We start from the raw sequence: 19,652 nt of genomic DNA, 5'->3' as shown, positions 1-19,652 counted from the left end.
AGATTGGCGGTTCGAATCCAGGCAGTGGGATGAGCTCCCGCTGTTAGCCCCAGCTTCTGGGGCTATGTGAGTAGGTCAATAGGTACCACTTTGGCAGGAAGTAATGCCACTCCATGCAGTCATGCCGGCAACATGACCTTGGAGGTGTCTATGGACAATGCCAGCTCTTCGTCTTAGAAATGGAGATGAGCACCACCCCCCAGAGTTGGACACGACTAGACTTAATGTCAGGGGAAACATTTAACTTATCTGTATGTTTTGTGTCGTACACACCTCAAGCCACAAGATAATTGGGTAACAAATGCATTTATTAGTAGTATCAGTGTTGCTGGAAAACGAATTTCGCCCTTCTTTCATACATTTGTGCAAGTCTTGTGGAAGTGTACAAACAGCTGGTTGCATGGAGGCCAGATAAGTGTAGTTCTTTCCCCTTTAGAAGATTAAATGAGCAAAGGTTATTGTATCCCTGATTGTGTGAATGCCATCTGGATAGCAAACTTGAACTGAATGAATTTCATTCACCACCATCAGGATTAGTTCTGCTATAAACTGGGCCTAGGAATCCCAGTATCGTAAGTGGGAGACTTCATGCGCTGACCACCATGCCCTGTTGGCTGAATGGTCCTATGGCATTCCCTTGTCACTGTTGGAAAGGCACTCCACTAAGCTGTCATACCACCCTTAATACTGTATGAGTATTGCTCTTTCCTGACATAACCAGCTTTGATACCTTTTTATGTGAAATCCCATACAATGTTAGTAGGTGTAATGATGTACTCTAGATCATAAATTCTAGAAGACAAGTAGATGCCTCAATGTGTGGGTGGAGAATCTTTCCTAATCTAAGGCCAGCATTCTGTCACAGCTAATATTCCAGGAACTGCATTCTAATGGTGGATAAGCTCATTCCTATTCTATCATTTACATGTATGCAAGAACAGATAAATGACTCCTCTCCAGCAGCAACAAGGTTTTTGAAAAAAGCTTCCCAATGTAGGCAATTAGAGGCTTTTTAAAGGTAACTGGAAGTAGGAAGGGTGATAATGCACAAGAAACTAACTTCTATTGCTATTACATTATCCAGAAATCATGAAATTGTCAGTCTTAAAAAATTCATTATCTTCTATGGGACCTTAGTAACTGATGGTCAAAGACAATTTTCAAGAGACAGGTTGCACCACAACTGGATGGGAATCCCAGCTTCAGGCTAATCTTTCCATCTCATCCTGTGACTGGCTCCCCTGAAAACACTCACACCCATCCTGAAAAGAGGCTTTTAAACAGTTTCCACTGGTGCCAATGTAAACTGTTTTGAAAGTCACATCACTGATGGGAGGGCATGACCAAAGAGAGGAGGGTGTGATTTTCTCAGGGAGGTCAGCCTATGGCTTTATACCATTGCATGACTATTCTGTTCAAAAAGAAATGATCATAGTCCTGAATATGGACTGACTGGATATATACAAGCAAGAACTAAGAAGTCAACAACAACTTCAAACAGCTCACAAAGACTCTAACTGAAGCAAGAAATTCTGTCTGATCTTGGAAACTAAGCAGGGTCAGACCTAGTAAATACTTAGATGGCTGACCACCAAGGAATACCAGGTACTGTGGATTATCTTTCAGAGGAAGGAAGGCAAACCACCTCTGAGTATTCCTTGCTTAAGGAAACCCTATAAAATTCATGAAGTTATTATGTTGACCAGGCAACATGAAGAAACATGTACAGATATAGCTCGGAAAAGCTACTTTTTCAGACTACAAGTCTCTCTGCCACACAGTGGCTGGAGAATTCTGGTAGTGATTGTCTAAGCTCTGGAACCAGGACCTCCAATACAAACCTACCTGTTGGTCATATCCTTGTCACCAGGACTGCTACTCACTGCTGGTGTTAGAAGTATTGAATGGCTCCCACATTTCAATTCTTTCACTGGTGGCTTTACAGGCACAACGGGACGAGGGATCCTGCTCTTTGTACTTAGACTTCTCTCATCAGTCTTAACTAGAGAAAACTTCTCCTGAATTCCCATCTTCTTTGGGGTAAAGTCATCTGAGTCATGGGTGTCCTCTTCAGATCCAGTGGCTGATAAGGTTTCTGAAGCTCGTCGCCTCTCATCACTGGAAGAAGCAGAAGATGAAGCTCCTGAAGCTAATCTGAGCAAACGATTTTGTCTTTTCTCCATCACCAGGCGGGCCAAATCCTGCTGTTTCAGCCGCTTATACAATCTCTCCTTGCCAGAGTGTGATCCTGAAAGGTCTGAACCAGTGTCTTCTTCAGAGAGTAAGATAGGAATCCGGCTTCTGTATCTGATGCTCAAGGGCTTCTTGGGACTTTCTTTTGGAGCATCAGGAAGCGTTTCTTTTTGTTTTAGGGACTCCGTTGCAAGATTTTGATTTTCAAGGCTAGTCTCTTCTGAAATTGGCTTATCTACTTCTTCCAAATCTAACTGAGGGACAAGATTCTCTTTAAGTTCTAGCTCTTCTTCTTCCATTTTGCTTCCATTAAGAAGCAAGACCTGTTCCACTCCAATATCAGAGGTGGTTTCAATATGGTTGACAGAAAGAGCACAGCTCTCCATCTCTCCTCCTTCCAGGGCTGAATTCACGCTTCCATTTTCTACCAAAACTTGATTTTCTTCTAGTTCTTCTTCAACTATTATCTCTTCAAACTGTCCTGGAGTGGGATATTCCTCGTGCCTCATCGGCTGTCCACTGGAAGACATAATGTTTAAATGGGTCTTTTCAGCAATATGAACAAATGTGCGCTCAACTTTGGTAAAAGGGGAGGAGGCTGTGGCCACAGCAACAGGAGGCTTTGGTTCTGACTTGAGGATGGAGGACAATGTTCCTGGCTCGGATACATCCAGCTGACTTCCCATAGGTTGAGGTTTCTCGTTTTGAGGTGTCAAAGCAGCAAGAGTTCCAAGATCAACGTCAGGAGCCAGGTCTGTGTTCACAGGGGACTTCTTTATATCCCCTGGAGAAAAGAGAACCAATGTCTTTGAGCCTTCCTCAAGTTCCAAGTCTCCTTCTGCAGCTGAAGCTCGGCCCTTGGACTCTTTTTGGTCATCAGCCAAGAGGGTAGATGGGGCACCTTCCTGACTTCGCTCAGTGCTTTTCTGGCTCACATCACTGCTGGATTCACTGTGTATGTCAAGCTCTTCTCCTAATTCACCAGCATCTTCCTCATCTTCCTCCTCTCCCCCTTCCTCTTCTTCTCCCTCCTGTTCATATCTTCCATTTGCCATTTCCAAATGGGCTGTAGGTGTTTTGCAAGGGGCAGTTAAGACAACATTTGAGAAATCCACTTTCTTTGCACGCTGGAAGATTCTGGACCTTTCTCTTTGTTCTGATACATCCCTTTTGAAATCTTGATAAGGCAAACTTAAAGGCACCACCTTGGGGAGACCATTCATTTCAAAAGGCTTCAGTGTGAATACCTGGAACAAGATCCATAAAAAATATCTGGTTAGTCAAGACAATATTGAAACTACATTTAAAAAGAGAAATGATATAGCACCTGGAACTGATCTGTTCATTGTATTTTCAGAAGAATTAATTAGAATGAGATAATCTCAATGAGATGAGCCCCCGGTGGCACCCCTGGTGGTGCAATGGGTTAAACCCTTGTGCCGGCAGGACTGCTGACCAAAAAGTCAGCGGTTCGAATCCAGGGAGTGGGGTGAGTTCCTGTCTGTCAGCCCCAGCTTCCCATATATAGACATGAAAGAAGCCTCCCACAGGATGGTAAAACATTTGGGTTCCCCCTGGGCAACGTCCTTGCAGACGGCCAAATCTCTCACACCAGAAGTGACTTGCAATTTCTCGAGTCGCGCCTGACACAATAAAAAAATGAGATGAATACTTTTTTTCTGTGAAGGATCATATTTTCTCAAGCGTAATCTATCAGATGGTTACATACCAGAAGTGGGTGAAACCAGTGGTGGGCAAAGCTAACATTAATCAACATCACTCCTCAGTATGGTCTTGATGAAGTATTTCACAGAATAATAGAATCATAGAATTGGAAGAGAGCACAAGATCCATCCAGTCTAAACCCCTGACATGCAGGAGCACACAGCCAAAACACTCCTAACAAATGGGCATGATCCACATTCCCTAGAATGTAGGTTGTACGCTCAAACCTAGACAAAGCACAACATAATTCAAATATAAGAAGCAATATACTGTATTTAGTTGAGTCTAATGTTCACCTCTTTTTTGCCTAATTACATGAGCATTAGATTCAATTATGCATTAGAATCTGGCACCTAAACCCGCCTTACAGCTGGTAAACTGGCAGGGGTTTCTGGGAATTGTAGGCCAAAACACCTGGGGGCCCACAGGTTGAGAACCACTGAGGTAAAGGATTCCAGCTAGGGACAGAGGAGGGAGAGGCAGCAGTGGCCGTGAAAAAGCTAGTGGGAAGTTGATGGTGACTGCAAAAAGACTGATGGGTATTTGTGGCCACCACCACCACTTCACATGACATTAAACAGTAAATCCTTTTTTTTTTTCAAACTTCAGGTGCACATTACATTTGATGGCACATTATACTCAAGTAAATAAAAAGTAATAATATAGTAAGAAAAATATATAAGAAACAAGACAAACACTTCCTATGAAGGAAAGGATAAGAGTATGTTGAGACATTTTGGGGGATACATTACCACATGGTATTTAAAACCCTGCCTTTAAAGCCCAAAAATGTTTTCTGAGATGTGTGAGGAACAAGCCGTGGAATTTCCCCCTCATTCTTCTTCAGTTGTTCATCTTGAATATCCAGATGGAATACTAGAAGGAAGGGCTGAGAGGCAAGTGCCTCTCACTGGTGTCAGACTACTGTTGCTAGTTCAGAGTCAGTGCCTCCCCTTCACCTCCTACTAGTGTGATGTCTGATGAACACACCTAAGAGGTAACAATGCAAAAGCTTATTGTTCACCAAAGGCATCAGCAGACTCATGGGCCTCAATGCAGACAAAAATAATCAGCTTTAAAGATTATAAAGTCAACACCTGTTAAAGAAGATGATATAAAACAGTGAAATAACAAATGCTATGGGTCATAGCAACTTGAAGTACCATGACCAAGCCATGCCCTAAAGTTAAAAATTGAAAGACTTAGAACAAATTGTTCTACAGGTAAGAGTTTCCTCCATTAAAATTGAAATATCCAAGGACAAGATAGAAACATACAAGATTAAAGTTTTTATAAAAATATGGTCGTAAAAATGAGGTGGGGACCGATTTAGAATCATAGAATCATAGAGTTGGAAGAGACCTCAAAGGCCATCCAGTCCAATCCCGTGCCAAGAAGCAGGAAAATTGCATTCAAAGCACCCCTGACAGATGGCCATCCAGCCTCTATATGAAAGCTGTTTAATATGTGTAATAGAAGTATATAATCTAACAGTGCTTGGGAAAGATTTAGGTGTTTTGTTTTGGGAGGGGAGTATTTTGTACTGTAGCTCTCAGAATGAGAGCCAGTGTGGAGCAGAGGTTTAAGTGTAGGACTTGAAATCCTGGACAACATGCTCTCTCTGCTCACCTATGTAAACCCCATGGGTGATCCTGGGCAAGTCATACTTTTTCAGCCTTAGAGAAAGGTGATAGTGAACTTTCTCCGACTAAATCTTGCCAAGAAAACCCTGTAATGGGTTTGCCTTAATGTCAGCTTAACTTGGAAACAACGTGAAGGCACACAACATCATCAACCAAAGCAAAGCTCCCAGAATCCTACAGTCAGTATGGACACTGGCCATGGAAGATCCTGTGAACTACAGACCAAAAAAGAAAGATGGTTAAGCTCTGCAATCTATGCAGCAGGGACAAACCTAAGAAAGTATATCTTCACAAAACATAGTTATGGAATTCACTGCCAGATGATTAATTGATGTGTTTATTAATTGATGTGTTTAGACAAAGAATCATAGAATCATAGAGTTGGAAGAGACCTCGTGGGTCATCCAGTGCAACCCCCTCCCAAGAAACAAGAAAATCACATTCAAAGCACCCCCGACATCCAGCCTCTGTTTAAAAGCCTCCAAAGAAGGAGCCTCCACCACACTTCAGGGCAGAGAGTTCCACTGCCGAACAACTCTCAGCGTTAGGAAATTCTTCCTAATGTTCAGGTGGAATCTCCTTTTCTGTAATTTGAAGCCATTGTTCCGTGTCCTAGTCTCCAGGGCAGCAGAAAACAAACTTGCTCCCTCCTCCCTATGACTTCCCCTCACGTATTTATACATTTATACATATTTATACATGTTTTGGAAGGGAGTTGCGTAAATAAATTCATGGACAAGGGCAGTTTAAAGGAAAATGAGACATGACGACCACATAGAATTTCTCAGTTCTGCATCAATATGCTAACAAAAACCAGTTGCCAGGAAGCCACGGGAAGATTGCCTTCAAAATTTGCTTTTGAGATCTCCAAAGGTTTCAGCCAACTGAGGGTTGAGGCTAACAATTTGATTTAGCTCCAGGGCTGCATCTTGAGCGAGCACTTAATTCTTTCTGGTATCATTTTTAATCACTTATTTCCAGTTTAACTTCTTCCTATCATGCAGTAATAACACAAGCAGTAAACAAATTCAACATATGGCAGAATCTCAAAATTGCTAACAGAATAGTTTTTAATACTCTGAATGATGAGAGGCTTGATCTGAATTGTTACCACATTAATGTTACTGGGTAAACAGTTTTACACATTTGCATTGATTTCAGTTATTTTAGATCAGGCTTGTAAATGGCTAGTCCTGCAGTGAATAAAAAATGTCTTCTGGGCAGCTAAGACAGCTTTGCAAAAGCTGCCATTTGCTCATGCAGTGGACTAGAACAAACTTTGGCAACCTAAAATAAATAAATACAATTCCATTTTGACTCCAGAAGGACCCAAACACGAGTAAATTCCTTCTACAGCACCTAGAGTTTATTTCTGGATGTTTGGGACACACTTTTCTTCCCATTAAAAACAAATTGTTTCACCCCCTGTGGATCCATGGAAGCCATAAAATGACCATGCATGCAGAACCATGGACCACGCTTTGCCTTCCCTAGTATATGACACACAGCCACATGTTTCAGGTGGCCACTTATCTATCTCTATAAGGGGAAATAAAAGATAATTTGGATAAAGAGAAGAACTTAGCAAGAAATGCTGTGTCTGCTCAGTCCCTTGAACAGGGGCCCATCCGCACCACACAGTTTTAGTGCTATTTGTCTACTGTCATGGTTCCATCCTATGGAATCCTAGGGTTGTAGTGTGGAGAGGCACTAGAACTCTCTGGCTGAGGATTCCAGATGTGCCCAGGATTCCATGGGATATTGCCATTGTGTAGGATGAATAGGCCCCAGGAGCTCACTTGTTCATTGGCAACATTGATGCCCTGGTTCTTCCTTATGAAATTTCCTTGTGTACAGAAGTGTTTATTATAATGTGTTTAAAACTGTATTTGTGTTATGATATTCGCTGGGTGATTCAGGATCGTAAACCATCCACTATTGTAGAGGCAGCGGTTATGGCAGATCGAATAACAACCCTAAAAGAAGGATTCAAAGGGGAAGATCTGCCAAGTGATAAAAGAACAAACAGGCAGCCATTTTATCAACAACAAACGCGCCCACAGCCAGAAAAGGGTTCTGACATAGAAAACACCATCTGGAGGAGGCAGGGTGTAACAGGACAAACTGCTCCTGAGGTAAAAAGAAGATGCTTTCAATGTGGAAAATGGGACCATATAAAGTATCAATGTCCCCTGTTAAGAAAAGAGAAAACAACCCTCTTCGTGAACAAAGTAAAAGAAACACCAAAGGCAGAACCAGATACTGTGTCAAAGAAGAGTTCAGATTCAGAGCCTCAAGAGAAACAATGTTTGTTCATCTTGTCAGGCAGCCCTTCTAAAGATTACTTAGAAACCATTTCTATTAGCAACAAAGACATCAAAGGACTTCGAGATACAGGCTCCGAAGTATGTATAGTGCAACCAGAAATAATACCTCAGGAATTTCAGCGGCCTACCTCTGAAATAAGATTAAAAGGTTTAGGACCTGCGATACCAACAGCAGTAGTGACTTTGCCAATAGAATATGGAGGATGGAAGGGTATGTGGGATTTTGCAGTCAGTCCTGACATACCATACAGATGTTTAATTGGAAATGATTTGGCTAAGAAGATTGAAAGCTGGAGGATGACGTGTGAGGAAGAAGAATATAACAACGAAAGCCATGATCAAAAAGCCATGTGTTTTGCCATACAACAAGACGGGGAGGAGAGTCCGGAAACCAGTGCTACGGTTGCTGAGCTTGTTAAGAAGACGGGAGGAGTTGAGGAAATTCGGCAGGAACAAGGAGCCGATGAATCTCTTAAACCTTTATTTGCTTCGGCTCAAAACCCCACAGTATCGGCAAAAGAACAGCCCTCCGAGTTTGTGTTAAAGAATGGTGTTTTATATAGAGAAACCAGGAATGTGGAGTCAACAGAAGAATCAGTGACAAGTAGTCAAATTGTAGTGCCTCAAAGTTTTAGAGAACAGCTGATGAGGGTGGCACACGAAAACCCTCAAGGTGGACATTTGGGTGTGAGGAAAACCACAAAGAGAATCACTAAAAACTTTTATTGGCCTGGCATGTTCCAGAAGATCAAAGAGTTTTGCCAGTCTTGTGACATCTGCCAAAGATTGAGTACTGGAAGGGATAAAATTAAAGCTCCTATGATCCCTATGCCAATAATTGGAGAACCATTTTACAGAGTGGGCATTGACATAGTGGGTCCTCTTTGTAAACCAAGCAGACGTGGTTACCGATACATTTTAACCATGATTGACTACGCCACAAGATATCCAGAGGCTGTAGCTCTAACTAACATCGAGACAACAACGATTGCAAATGCACTGTTATCCATTTGGGGAAGAACTGGTTATCCTAGAGAATTGGTTTCAGATTTGGGAACCCAATTCACTTCCAGACTTATGTCGAAATTGCTTGAGTTATGTGGTATTAGACACCTGACTTCAACAGCTTATCATCCACAGACAAATGGTCTAGTTGAAAATATGAACAAGACTTTAGTCAAAATGATAAAGTCTTACAGTCAAGAGAAGCCATACGACTGGGACGTCAAATTGCAACAACTGTTATTCGCCTACAGGACCGTCCCTCATGACAGTACTGGCTACAGTCCATTTGAATTGCTATATGGAAGGAAAGCTCGTTGTCCATTAGACCTGATAAAGGAATATTGGGAGGAAAGTCCAGCTACAGATCCAGTTCCAGTGTCGGAGTATCTAAAAGATCTTCAAGCAACAATGCAACTAGCTAGGGACATTGCACATGAACATTTACTTGCGGCTCAGCAGAGACAAAAAGACTATTATGATTCTACTGCTAAACCAAAGATCTTCAACATCGGAGATGAAGTTTTATTTTTATCTCCCAACAAAAACAACAAACTGCAATTAGATTGGACGGGACCCTGGAAGATCATCAGGAAGCACAGCCAGATAAACTATGATATTTATGATGAACATTCCAATGTAGAAAGAAGAGTCCATGTAAACATGTTAAAGCCTTATGTTGAAAGGTCTGCTAATGTATGTTTTGTTGTTTCGGAGGAAGAATCCGGTCCCTTTTCTTTTTGGGAGGGTGATCGTGAACAGTACAAAAATTTGGATCGGGTAGAAATGAACATAGAATTGTCCCAACCACAGAGAAGGGAGGTTGTGGAAGTTTTGAGTAAAAAATGGCATACTAATGAATATAGTATGTCAACAATTGAAAAAGAATGCTATGCCATTATCTGGTCAGTTAAGAAACTAAAACCATATTTGTGGGGGAGAAAGTTTACCTTACAAACGGACCATGCTCCATTAAGATGGCTAGATAATGTGAAAGGTACAAATAACAAATTGTTGAGATGGAGTTTATGTTTACAGGATTTTATATTTGAAATTAAACATGTTTCAGGTAAACGGAACATAGTTGCGGACGCCTTATCTAGGATTTCGTAAGGTTAAAGGTTTGTATGTATGTGTAATTGAAATGTATTTAACCATAATATGTTTGCCTTCCAGAAATGTTGTATATGTATATATGGTTGGATAATATGTGGAATTATTTTTGCCATTCTGGGATTGAGAATGGTCCAAAAATAATTTTTCGGGGGGGGGGGAAGGTGTACAGAAGTGTTTATTATAATGTGTTTAAAACTGTATTTGTGTTTTACATTGGTTGCCTATGGCTGGAGCGGCCCAGCTGTGAGAGATATGTTGCCATGGAAACAAGGCAGAAGAGGAGGTGGGAGGAGCTTAGAGAGAAAAAGGTTTGAAAGTGACAGTTAACTCTGTCAGGAGGAAGAGACCCTGAGAGAGAGCAGAGTCAAGTAGGGACTCTGAGAGAGTAACTCTGTCAGGAGGAAGAGACCCTGAGAGAGAGCAGAGTCAGATAGGGACTCTGAGGAGTGAAGAAGTGTATTGTTAGTTAGTGTTCGTGAATATTTCTTCAGCTAGGGAGCTGAAGGGTAAAACTTTGTTAGATTTCTTTAGTAGAAAAGAACTAACTGAGGCTTGTATGATTGCCAGTCGGTGGAAGACTGGAGTTCTATTATTTGGTCCAGTGTGGATCAAACAGTGAGAATATTCACAGCAGGGAACACTGAATAATAGACACCTTCACCAGAGCAAGAGTTTAAAAGTTGTAACATCCAAGGCTGAATTGTATCTCTACCAAGTCATATTGTAACCATCAAGTATATGCCAAGCATAACCTCTCCATATTGTAACCATCAAGTATATGCCAAGCTGAACATCTTTATATTGCAACCACAAGCTTTGTTCAACAATAAACTTGTTCTCTTTGTTATTTTAAAATCTGCCTCATCTCCATTGATTTTACGTTCGGTGCATTCCACTCTACAAAAATTACCTCACAACATAAACAGAGACTAACAGAGACTTTAATACCAGCGTCTCTATACATTATGGTGGCAGTGTAATTAGCATTGACGGAGGTTCCTTACAAGATTTTGGTAATCCCATTTCGGTGGGATTAATACTTCTTCACATATTTTTGGTGGCAGACGACGGCGTTAATACTTCTTTACACCTTGGTTTTCAACAAGACATGGTCTGAGCAGTTATAGGAATTCTACAGCGCTCCAGATGGCCAATTGTGAAGTCCAACAACATCTGGAAGCATGTATGAATCCCATTCCTGATGTACTGCTTGCCTTCAGATAACGGACTGTTCTCTGTGAAGGATGACAGGTGACTATCCTGTTTTCATTGCTCCCATTCTTCTGAAATCTCCCACAAAGGGCTTTTTTAATCAACATTTTTATACCAAGTCAACTGCTGGTGGTGGCAATTTCCCATTTTATGGATGACCAGGGGAGATTTTTATTATCTGGTGTTCTTGCAAACTGTTCCCTCCTTTTTTAAGGGAAAGACCTGTGGCTTTACAAGTCCTCCAACAATGTTCCTCCTCTCCCTGGATTCAGAGCCAGATGGTTGCTATCATTTAATTCTCCCAGTTTGGTGTATTCAGATACCAGTCACTGTGACTAACTGAGAGCATGAAAGGTTGGAAGCCTGAAAGCCTTTGTACCTCTTACCCTGAAGTTCCATGTGGATGTGGGCTAGGAATATACATTAAAATACGCTGAAACCCATTTTCTTGAAGCTGCTATCTATAATATATATATTAATTAATGGCTAAAAGAGTGTGGGTGTCTGAACATTGAATGATGGGTGTAGAATTTCTATTTTTCCATTCTCATAACATCAATAGCTTTTAAATGAGGAGAACACAGTTCCTAAATAGGAACAATGGTACCCACTGTGCCCAAAACAAACTAAGTAATGTTGCATTGTCCTCAGTATCCCCACCTAGGAAAAAAAAACCCCTTGGTGATGTTTTAGGAATTAATGGCCACCATCACAAACTATTTAGGAAGAAATTGTTTGATTCAGCTAAAGGTTGTCAGGATAGTTGTTTTTGGTAACGCTTGTGTTAGTATTTAAAAATTTTTTAGAGTGTTCTCAATGCCCTGAAAGAAAGGAAGTATTATAAACACATGAAGTAAAAAAAATTACAAATGATATGTCTGACATGTACTGCTGAAACAGTATGAGTCTCAGGATTTTTTCAGATTGAGCAGAGTCCGTCTCCTCTGTATTTCTTTCTCAGTCCACTGTTGGATACAAAACAGGGAGAAAAACATATGTTGCTATGTGCCAGTAGTTGTAAACTCCCACTGATACTATATCAGTCATTGTCAATGTTATTTTGTGATTAAAAAGTCCTCTGATTCATAGTGAAGGGGGGGGGGGGGAATCAAACTACAATTCAAGAGATATAGAAATATCTATCTTTTTTTTATATTTTTAAATAACTGCTTTTAAAATGAGGGTGGGGAGAGAGAAGTGGAAATAATTGACTTTGTCATGGATATGGTAAGTCAGATATGGTCAGAACAGTGAACAATGTTTCACTTGAGGGATAGCATATTTCCTTGATGGAAAATAGCATTCATCGGGAGGAAACCAACCCCCTGCCATGCATAAATACACAATTAAATCACTTTGGAAAGATCCAACTCTGTTTAAAGACCTCCAAAGAAGGAGAGTCAACCACCCTCCAAGGTAGTCTGTTCCACTGTTGGGAAGCTCTAAAAGTCAATAAGTTCTTCCTAATGTTCAGATGGAATCTCTTTAATTGTTCAAGTCTCTGGAGGAGCAGAAAACTGGATGAACATATTTCCAGGCTGCCTTATTTGTGTATTTCTTCATGACACTAGATGGCCCTTCTCATAAATTTCAGTTTTCTCTGATTCTCTGAGAAGGCTATTTCACCAACACATGCCTAAGCTCTCTGACCAACAAGTGAAAATGGGATATTGATCAAAATCAAAAGCTCTCATTCTCCCACTGGAATCCAAAGGCAATATTTCATATCTGGGATCTGTAAGAGCATTGTTCTTGTTTATTACTACTTGTGTTATCAGAGAGATGTCCTCAAAACATATGAAAGAGCACACACATGCCTATCAGGGATCCTGTATATTTGGTAAATTGGACCCAAAAATCCACATTCACACAGAACTCTCTAAAAGAGGGATACAGATCATAGTTGCACTGAGGAATAGCAAATAACAATAGCAGACTCACACGCTGTAAGGGTTTGGAATTAAAAGCAATTTAATGACGTAAAGATTGATAAAAAATAAGAGATGTTCAAAATCAAAGGAAATATAATACTTCTTTTAATTCACACACACACCAGAGAAGGGGGAAGCAATTTTGGGAAGCTGCAATATGTAGGTAAAGTACACCCCAAAAGGCAGATATTAGGAGTGAGAAATTATCTATCCTTACTCTCATTGGACCTGTGAGAGGGTTTGAGAACCCCTTGCTGGAACAGTGCAAGGAAGTGAGGACTAGCTAACTATGGCCCTCTAAGCAAAGCTAGGATTTTGAGAAAGAGAAAAAAAGAACTAATAAGATTCTCTGGCCAAAAGCCCAGATTCTGACAGTCTGAAATAAGGGTTTCAGTGATCTTGGTTTAAACAGCATGCAAACTGAAGCTACTTCAGTGATTTTTTTGCACGTGATCTTCAGAAGGAGGCAGGTAATTCAAGCTCTTGGTGCCCAGGGATCCCACCACAGAGTGGATTGCTCTGAATTTGGAATTCTTTTATAGAATCTCAGGTATAAGGATGACATCTGTATTTCTCTAAAATGAAAGGACTTCTTCAAACAAGGGATGTCTGCCTGGGCTTCTGGGGCACATTACCAAATACTTGGGTTAGTGAAAGGTGATAATGGCTCAGACAAGCCCTCACTTTAAGAAAGGCATTATAAAAATGTTAAGTCTAGGAAACTAGTCTCAAAATCTACTATCATGTATGCTGTTTGACTTGGTTGAAGAACTGGTTGTTCTTGAGAAATGAATATTTACTACAACTCAAAGCAGAAGGTCTGAAGTTTGGGATTCATGCCTATCTTTGGCATGAGAAAATAAAAACAGACTCTAATTTTAATAACTACCGCATAAGGAGATCATTATTAAATATCTGGAATAAGTATAAGAAAGATATTACAACAGAAAGTTATTGTTGTGCTCTCCACAAAAAGCTTCATTTAGAAGAGAAATGGCATTGAAAGAGAAATGGCTGACTTATAAAGACTTGTTGGTGTTAGATAATTATCAGTATAGAATAGACGAGAGAGGAACTACTGTCCGAAAACTTTCTAATACAATGGATTCCCTACAGACTTATTTGAATTTGTTATTGATAAATGTGAACTTGAAACTCTTTTGGACTCTGGAAACGACCACTTAATTGCAAAGTTGTGTAAACTGTTGTTAAAATATGAAATAGAGGAGGAACAGATGAAATATTGTATGGTTAAGTAGGCACAACATTTTGGTAAACTAATACAAATAAAACAACGGGAAAGGGTCTAGACAAAGAGTTTGAAATTAACACTTAGTAATGACTTGAAAGAATATTTTAATAAAATTATGTATAGATTGTACCTGACACCAGAAAGGATTGCTAAAATGTATAAAGAATAGTTCTATTGATTGTTGGAAATGCTGGGAAAAGGTGGGCACTTTTTATAATATGTAGTGGCCACGTAAAAAAAAAAAAAGGCCCAGAAATACTATGCACAAATACTGGGTACAAATATCTGAAGATACCAGCCACAGATGCAGGCAAAATGTCAGGAGAAAATACTGCTAGACCATGACCATGTAGCCTGGAAACCACACAACACTACAGTAACTCTGACCATGAAAGCTTTCGACAATACAAATACATACAATTTTGGAATAAATGGTTAAACTCAAATTTGAAATGAAACATGAACTCTGCTTGGGATATTAGAAGAACAACTCGATAGAAAATGGGAAGACTATTGCTATACCTACACTCAAAGATGGAAAGACTATATGATTTTGTCACAAAATGATTAAATTATGAAAAAAGCAAACTTGCGGAAATGGATAAACGTACTACATTGATTAAGGAAAAATCTCTAACTAACTTTAAGAAAGACTGATTGTGTTCCTCCAGCTAAGATAAGGCCAAATCTCAATCAATGTTGTTGGGGTTTTTGGGGGGGGGGGGGGGGGCTAGAAGTGTGTTATTATGTGAGAAACGGTGTACCAATGGTTCCTTTACACTGAATAGGTGTAGAAAAGTAAGAGAATATAACCACCAGAGAATGTAAAGCTCTTAGATTAGATAATGTAGATTTTTTTGGTAGTTTGTAGTTATTTTTTAATGTTTAGGATGTAGTAATATTCTAGAAAATGTATTTTTAATCTTTTGCTGTTGATGATGTTTTGTTTTTGGCTTTTGTGTGAGTTTTTTGTATGTTTTATTTTAATCTGTCTAAATACAAATAATAATAATAATAATAATAATAATAATAATAAGTTAAGTCAGTTGCCCTTGCCACAAAGTAACATTTTCAATCAATGTCATTTCCAGTCTTTAATGGATTATTTAGTAGAGACAGAACCTTATGTGTGGTTGAGGTACTTAGTATTGCAAATGTTTTATCCAGAAAGCTACCTTAACTTGAGGGTAGATAATAGAGTTCAGAAGAACTGCTGGCTACAAGATTTGACCTGGAGAGATCATTTGATTGGCCTGACAAAGATGTTACACAAATCTGGTTGTCTCTTAACAGCTGGCCTTCAGTATATTCAAACCTTACAAAGTTCCCAAATGCTAAGAGATGGCTCGGATGTTCTGCAGATCTTTTATATGAAACCAACTGCAAGATATCTGCAGTACCAACAGAGTTCAAGGCAATGTCTTCCAGAGGAGGCATACTACATTTAGTAGAATGCAGTTGTGTCTGAGTCATCTAGAAATGGTAGCATTGTTTTTCTCAGATGGAAAGAGGAGAAAAAATCTTCACAAATAGAAAGAGAATTCATTAGTAATCCTTTGTACTGCCAAGAAGGGAATCTCAAGGCCCTTTGGACATCCACATTCTGTCACTCCTTTTCCAGAGAACAGGTTGATTTAGGACAAAGTTTAAACAGAACTAATTTGAAACTAATTTGAAAAGTGAGGATTGTCATTTGGAATACAGTCAAGCAATGCGTATCATACTCTGATGTGAAATGAATTATCAATTAGCAAAATGGCTCTGCAACATCCAAACCCTGTGTTCTGATGCAACAGGTCATTACCCAACATTTGGGTTAATAGACTGTGATAATGGTTCAGACAAGCACTTCCTCTCAAAGAAAAACTATGAAAACAATTTGATATGAGATCTGGACACATCAGAAGCCAAAGTGTAGTAGTAGTATGACATATTGTTTGGACCATGAGCCCATGGTGCCTAGATGATGCAATCATTTCTTTTCATAATGCCAGCCATTGTTCCAGCTGTGTTACCATCCCCAATCTCTAGTGGCAAAAACAGAGACAGACAAGTTCCATTGCCTTTTTTTTGGACAAAACCCATCATTTCCCATATCCAGTATTGTCTCTCTCAAATAAGCTGCATGACAGGAAGTTACCTTATACAATATCAGACTTATTTGTACATCTAGCCCAACACTCTGTATCTTAATCAGTGACAACTCTTAAAGCCCACAGACATGTAAGACAGCATGTGATGATTCAGTAGTGATTTCCAGCCATAAGCATAGCTCTTGCACTTGTTCTTGCGCTTGTATGTCTTCCTTGCACTGTAGAAATATTGAAATTTGCCTAGCAAAGGTGATATACTCGTCCACCCTTCACTTCAGTAACAGAGATATATCAATTTGGTTACTTCCATGAGATTTTTTTTTGTCGTGTCAGGAGTGACTTGAGAAACTGCAAGTCGCTTCTGGTGTGAGAGAATTGGCCGTCTGCAAGGACGTTGCCCAGGGGACGCCCGGATGATTTGATGTTTTTATCATCCTTGTGGGAGGCTTCTCTCATGTCCCCACATGAGGAGCTGGAGTTGATAGAGGGAGCTCATCCATCTCTCCCCGGATTCGAACCTGCGACCTATCAGTCTTCAGTCCTGCCGGCACAGGGGTTTAACCCACTGCGCCACCGGAGGCTCCACTTTCATGAGATCAATTTACTAGTCACGCAACATCAGCTTTTACTTTGTAACGCATTGTTCTGAAAAAGTTAGTATGACTCTGGAGAGGGCATGCTTGGAAAATAATAATGTAAGCAATGCCATTTTTTACCCTATGGTTAGTTATGTCTTCACCAAATGAATCTTGTTGTCACATCCAGTTTTCACACATTATTTGTTTAGAGATTGCTGCTATTTTTGCAATGTCACCACTGGAGCTCTCCGGTGTCACTAAATAGAAAGAAAGAACACTCAACCAACCTACAGATGCATCACTTGCCTTTTCCTACTATGAGGAAGAGTATCCTTAGAGCACCTAGCTGCAAAAGGCTAACTAGTTCTCAGAGAAAGACTAGTCTTCTTCTTTATCCTCATCGGTCTCACTAATTGAGCAGGGAAAAGTGGGGAGAAATGGGCGTGCAAAAACATAATATGGAGTCAATACATGCTCCAAAGAAAGTCTATTATCTGGGATAAGATGGAACATCATGGCTTATATGATCATAGACTTGGACTTTTGGAAGGGACCCAGGAGTCATCGTTTTAACCTTGTGCCAGTGTCAGAAATCTATACCTAAAGTATGTAGGATAACTGGCCATCCAAACTCTGTTCGTAAATTTCCAATTAAAATTAACCTATTGCCTTCAATGGATTTGAATCAATTGTTTTTGGCCCTAACCTATGAATAAGTGTAAAATATGTCCAAATCCAATGGATTCAAATTACGTAACAGAATATTTACAGTACAGATTATTAACAATTCACTGATGGTTATAATTTACTGATATTCTGATGTTGGAAGACAATATTTTGAACTAATATTCTGTTGAAATTATATATTTATCCTGTTTTCCTCCAGAAGGCAAAGTTATCATTAGAAGGGAAAAACAGTTTCCTGAAAATGTATGGGGAAAAGGTCTTCCATGTGTAATGCCGTCCAACAGCAGAGTTCTTGTGTGTGAATCTGAAGGCTTTACAATAACACAATGGTAGTTAGGCTCCACTGAAAGTCACATGCAAATAAAACCACCATCAAAAAGTTCTGCCTTTGATTCTTTAATAAGGTTTTGGTAGTATACAAGCTTTTTTTTCCGATTGTCTGGATTAACATACATGGATTTAAAAAAGGCACAAAATCCATTGCACAGCTTCGGTTTAGTTTTTTGTTTCTTCTTTTTTTAAAAGATGAAGTTGCTTGTCAATGTGATTTCAAGTGTAGGATCTTACAGTACTCTGCAGCATTTACAGCGTGATCTACATACAAGTAATTTAGTGCATGCTTTTATACAGGAGACAGAATTCTAATTCTCTCTCATCATCAGTCTCTCTATATACACAAATAATACAGTGCTTTTATTTTGAAAAAAAAAAAGCTTCAGGGTTTTTTCTTCTTCTTCTCACATGCTTGGTGCGCCCAGGAGAATAGTGCAAGCATATTATACAATGTTATTGCAGTACAAAAAAAGGCGAAGGGTGGGGAAGAGAGTTCAGGTTGTTACCTTAGGTTTAAACAGGGAATACACACAAAGAATAAAAGGGCTCAAGGAAAACAAACTTTTGAACCCCTTCAGGCAACCTGGTCCTTCCAGCCCAATTTCACCTTTTCTCTGTTATAGCTAGCAGTTCTCCCGATAAGAAGTCTTTCAAGCCTTCATCTGCCTTTATATTGTGTATTGTGGTGACCGCTGTTGCTAAGCATATTTATGTCCACCTGCGGTGACTGTAAGATGACCCCAATTGCTGAGGTTTTCATTAAAGTAAATTTCTCAAATATTATGAACTGGTTCCCTGCGCAGAATCTTCTGCAGACTACTTAAGGTTTTGAAAAACAAGCTAAGATGCACTGCCACAACAAGACAAGAACGGGGTGCATAGGCAACATAGCTGGTCTCTGAACTGCGGGCTTACAGAGTAAATACCAGTCTTGCATAAAAATCAAAGAGTTAAGAGACCAGTCTTAACTGAAGACCAACATAAAGGGGGGGGGGGGGGAGTTCCTAGGGAAAGAGTGTACAGTTTTACATACCACTCTTAATCTCTCCAATGCAGCTAAAAAAACTGGTTCCAACATGTGCAGACTAGCTCTTTAAAGTGACACAGGCTCCAGTTCTGTGCACCCTGAACAGAAATTAAATCCCATTAAACTTACTGAGATTTATTTCTGGTAGATATGGATGCATTGCTATGCATAAGTTGGACAGAAACAAAATCAACCAATTCTCTGCATCTTGTAAATGTTTTACTACCAACTGCTGAAATCATATTTGATCTAGCAGTGGAACAACAGCAGCAAGCTTATAGTTTCATGGGATAAGGCAAAGGAAGGATATGCTGGTCCCTGAGGATTATTAATTTTATTAATTATTATTAGTATTATATTTGGTAGTAGGAGTAACATGTGCTAAGATGGTAAGCCTTAGGAAGAAAAAACAAGCCATCCAAGTGTCTTCAGGCATCGGAAACTGAAAGAGGCCTTAGCCCTGAGAAGTAGAGCTGGCAAACCAGCAAATAAGAATTTCTAGATTTTTATATTTGAGTCTTGGCATATCCTAG

The 19,652-nt window shown here is 39.8% G+C and overlaps 1 protein-coding gene across 2 annotated transcripts in view; it reads right to left on the bottom strand.

Moving 5' to 3' along the window:
- TTBK1 (tau tubulin kinase 1) overlaps nucleotides 1-19,652 on the bottom strand; it is a 140,455-nt gene that overhangs the window by 11,044 nt on the left and 109,759 nt on the right. For both annotated transcript variants that reach the window (XM_060754421.2, XM_060754422.2), the window contains one exon: nucleotides 1,846-3,440. In XM_060754421.2, the coding sequence (XP_060610404.2) occupies nucleotides 1,846-3,440 (1,595 nt within the window). The remainder of the gene's footprint in view (nucleotides 1-1,845; nucleotides 3,441-19,652) is intronic.

Source organism: Anolis sagrei, chromosome 1 (assembly GCF_037176765.1).
Source record: "Anolis sagrei isolate rAnoSag1 chromosome 1, rAnoSag1.mat, whole genome shotgun sequence".
NCBI classification, from domain to species: domain Eukaryota; kingdom Metazoa; phylum Chordata; class Lepidosauria; order Squamata; family Dactyloidae; genus Anolis; species Anolis sagrei.
This window is presented reverse-complemented; position numbering and strand designations above follow the sequence as displayed.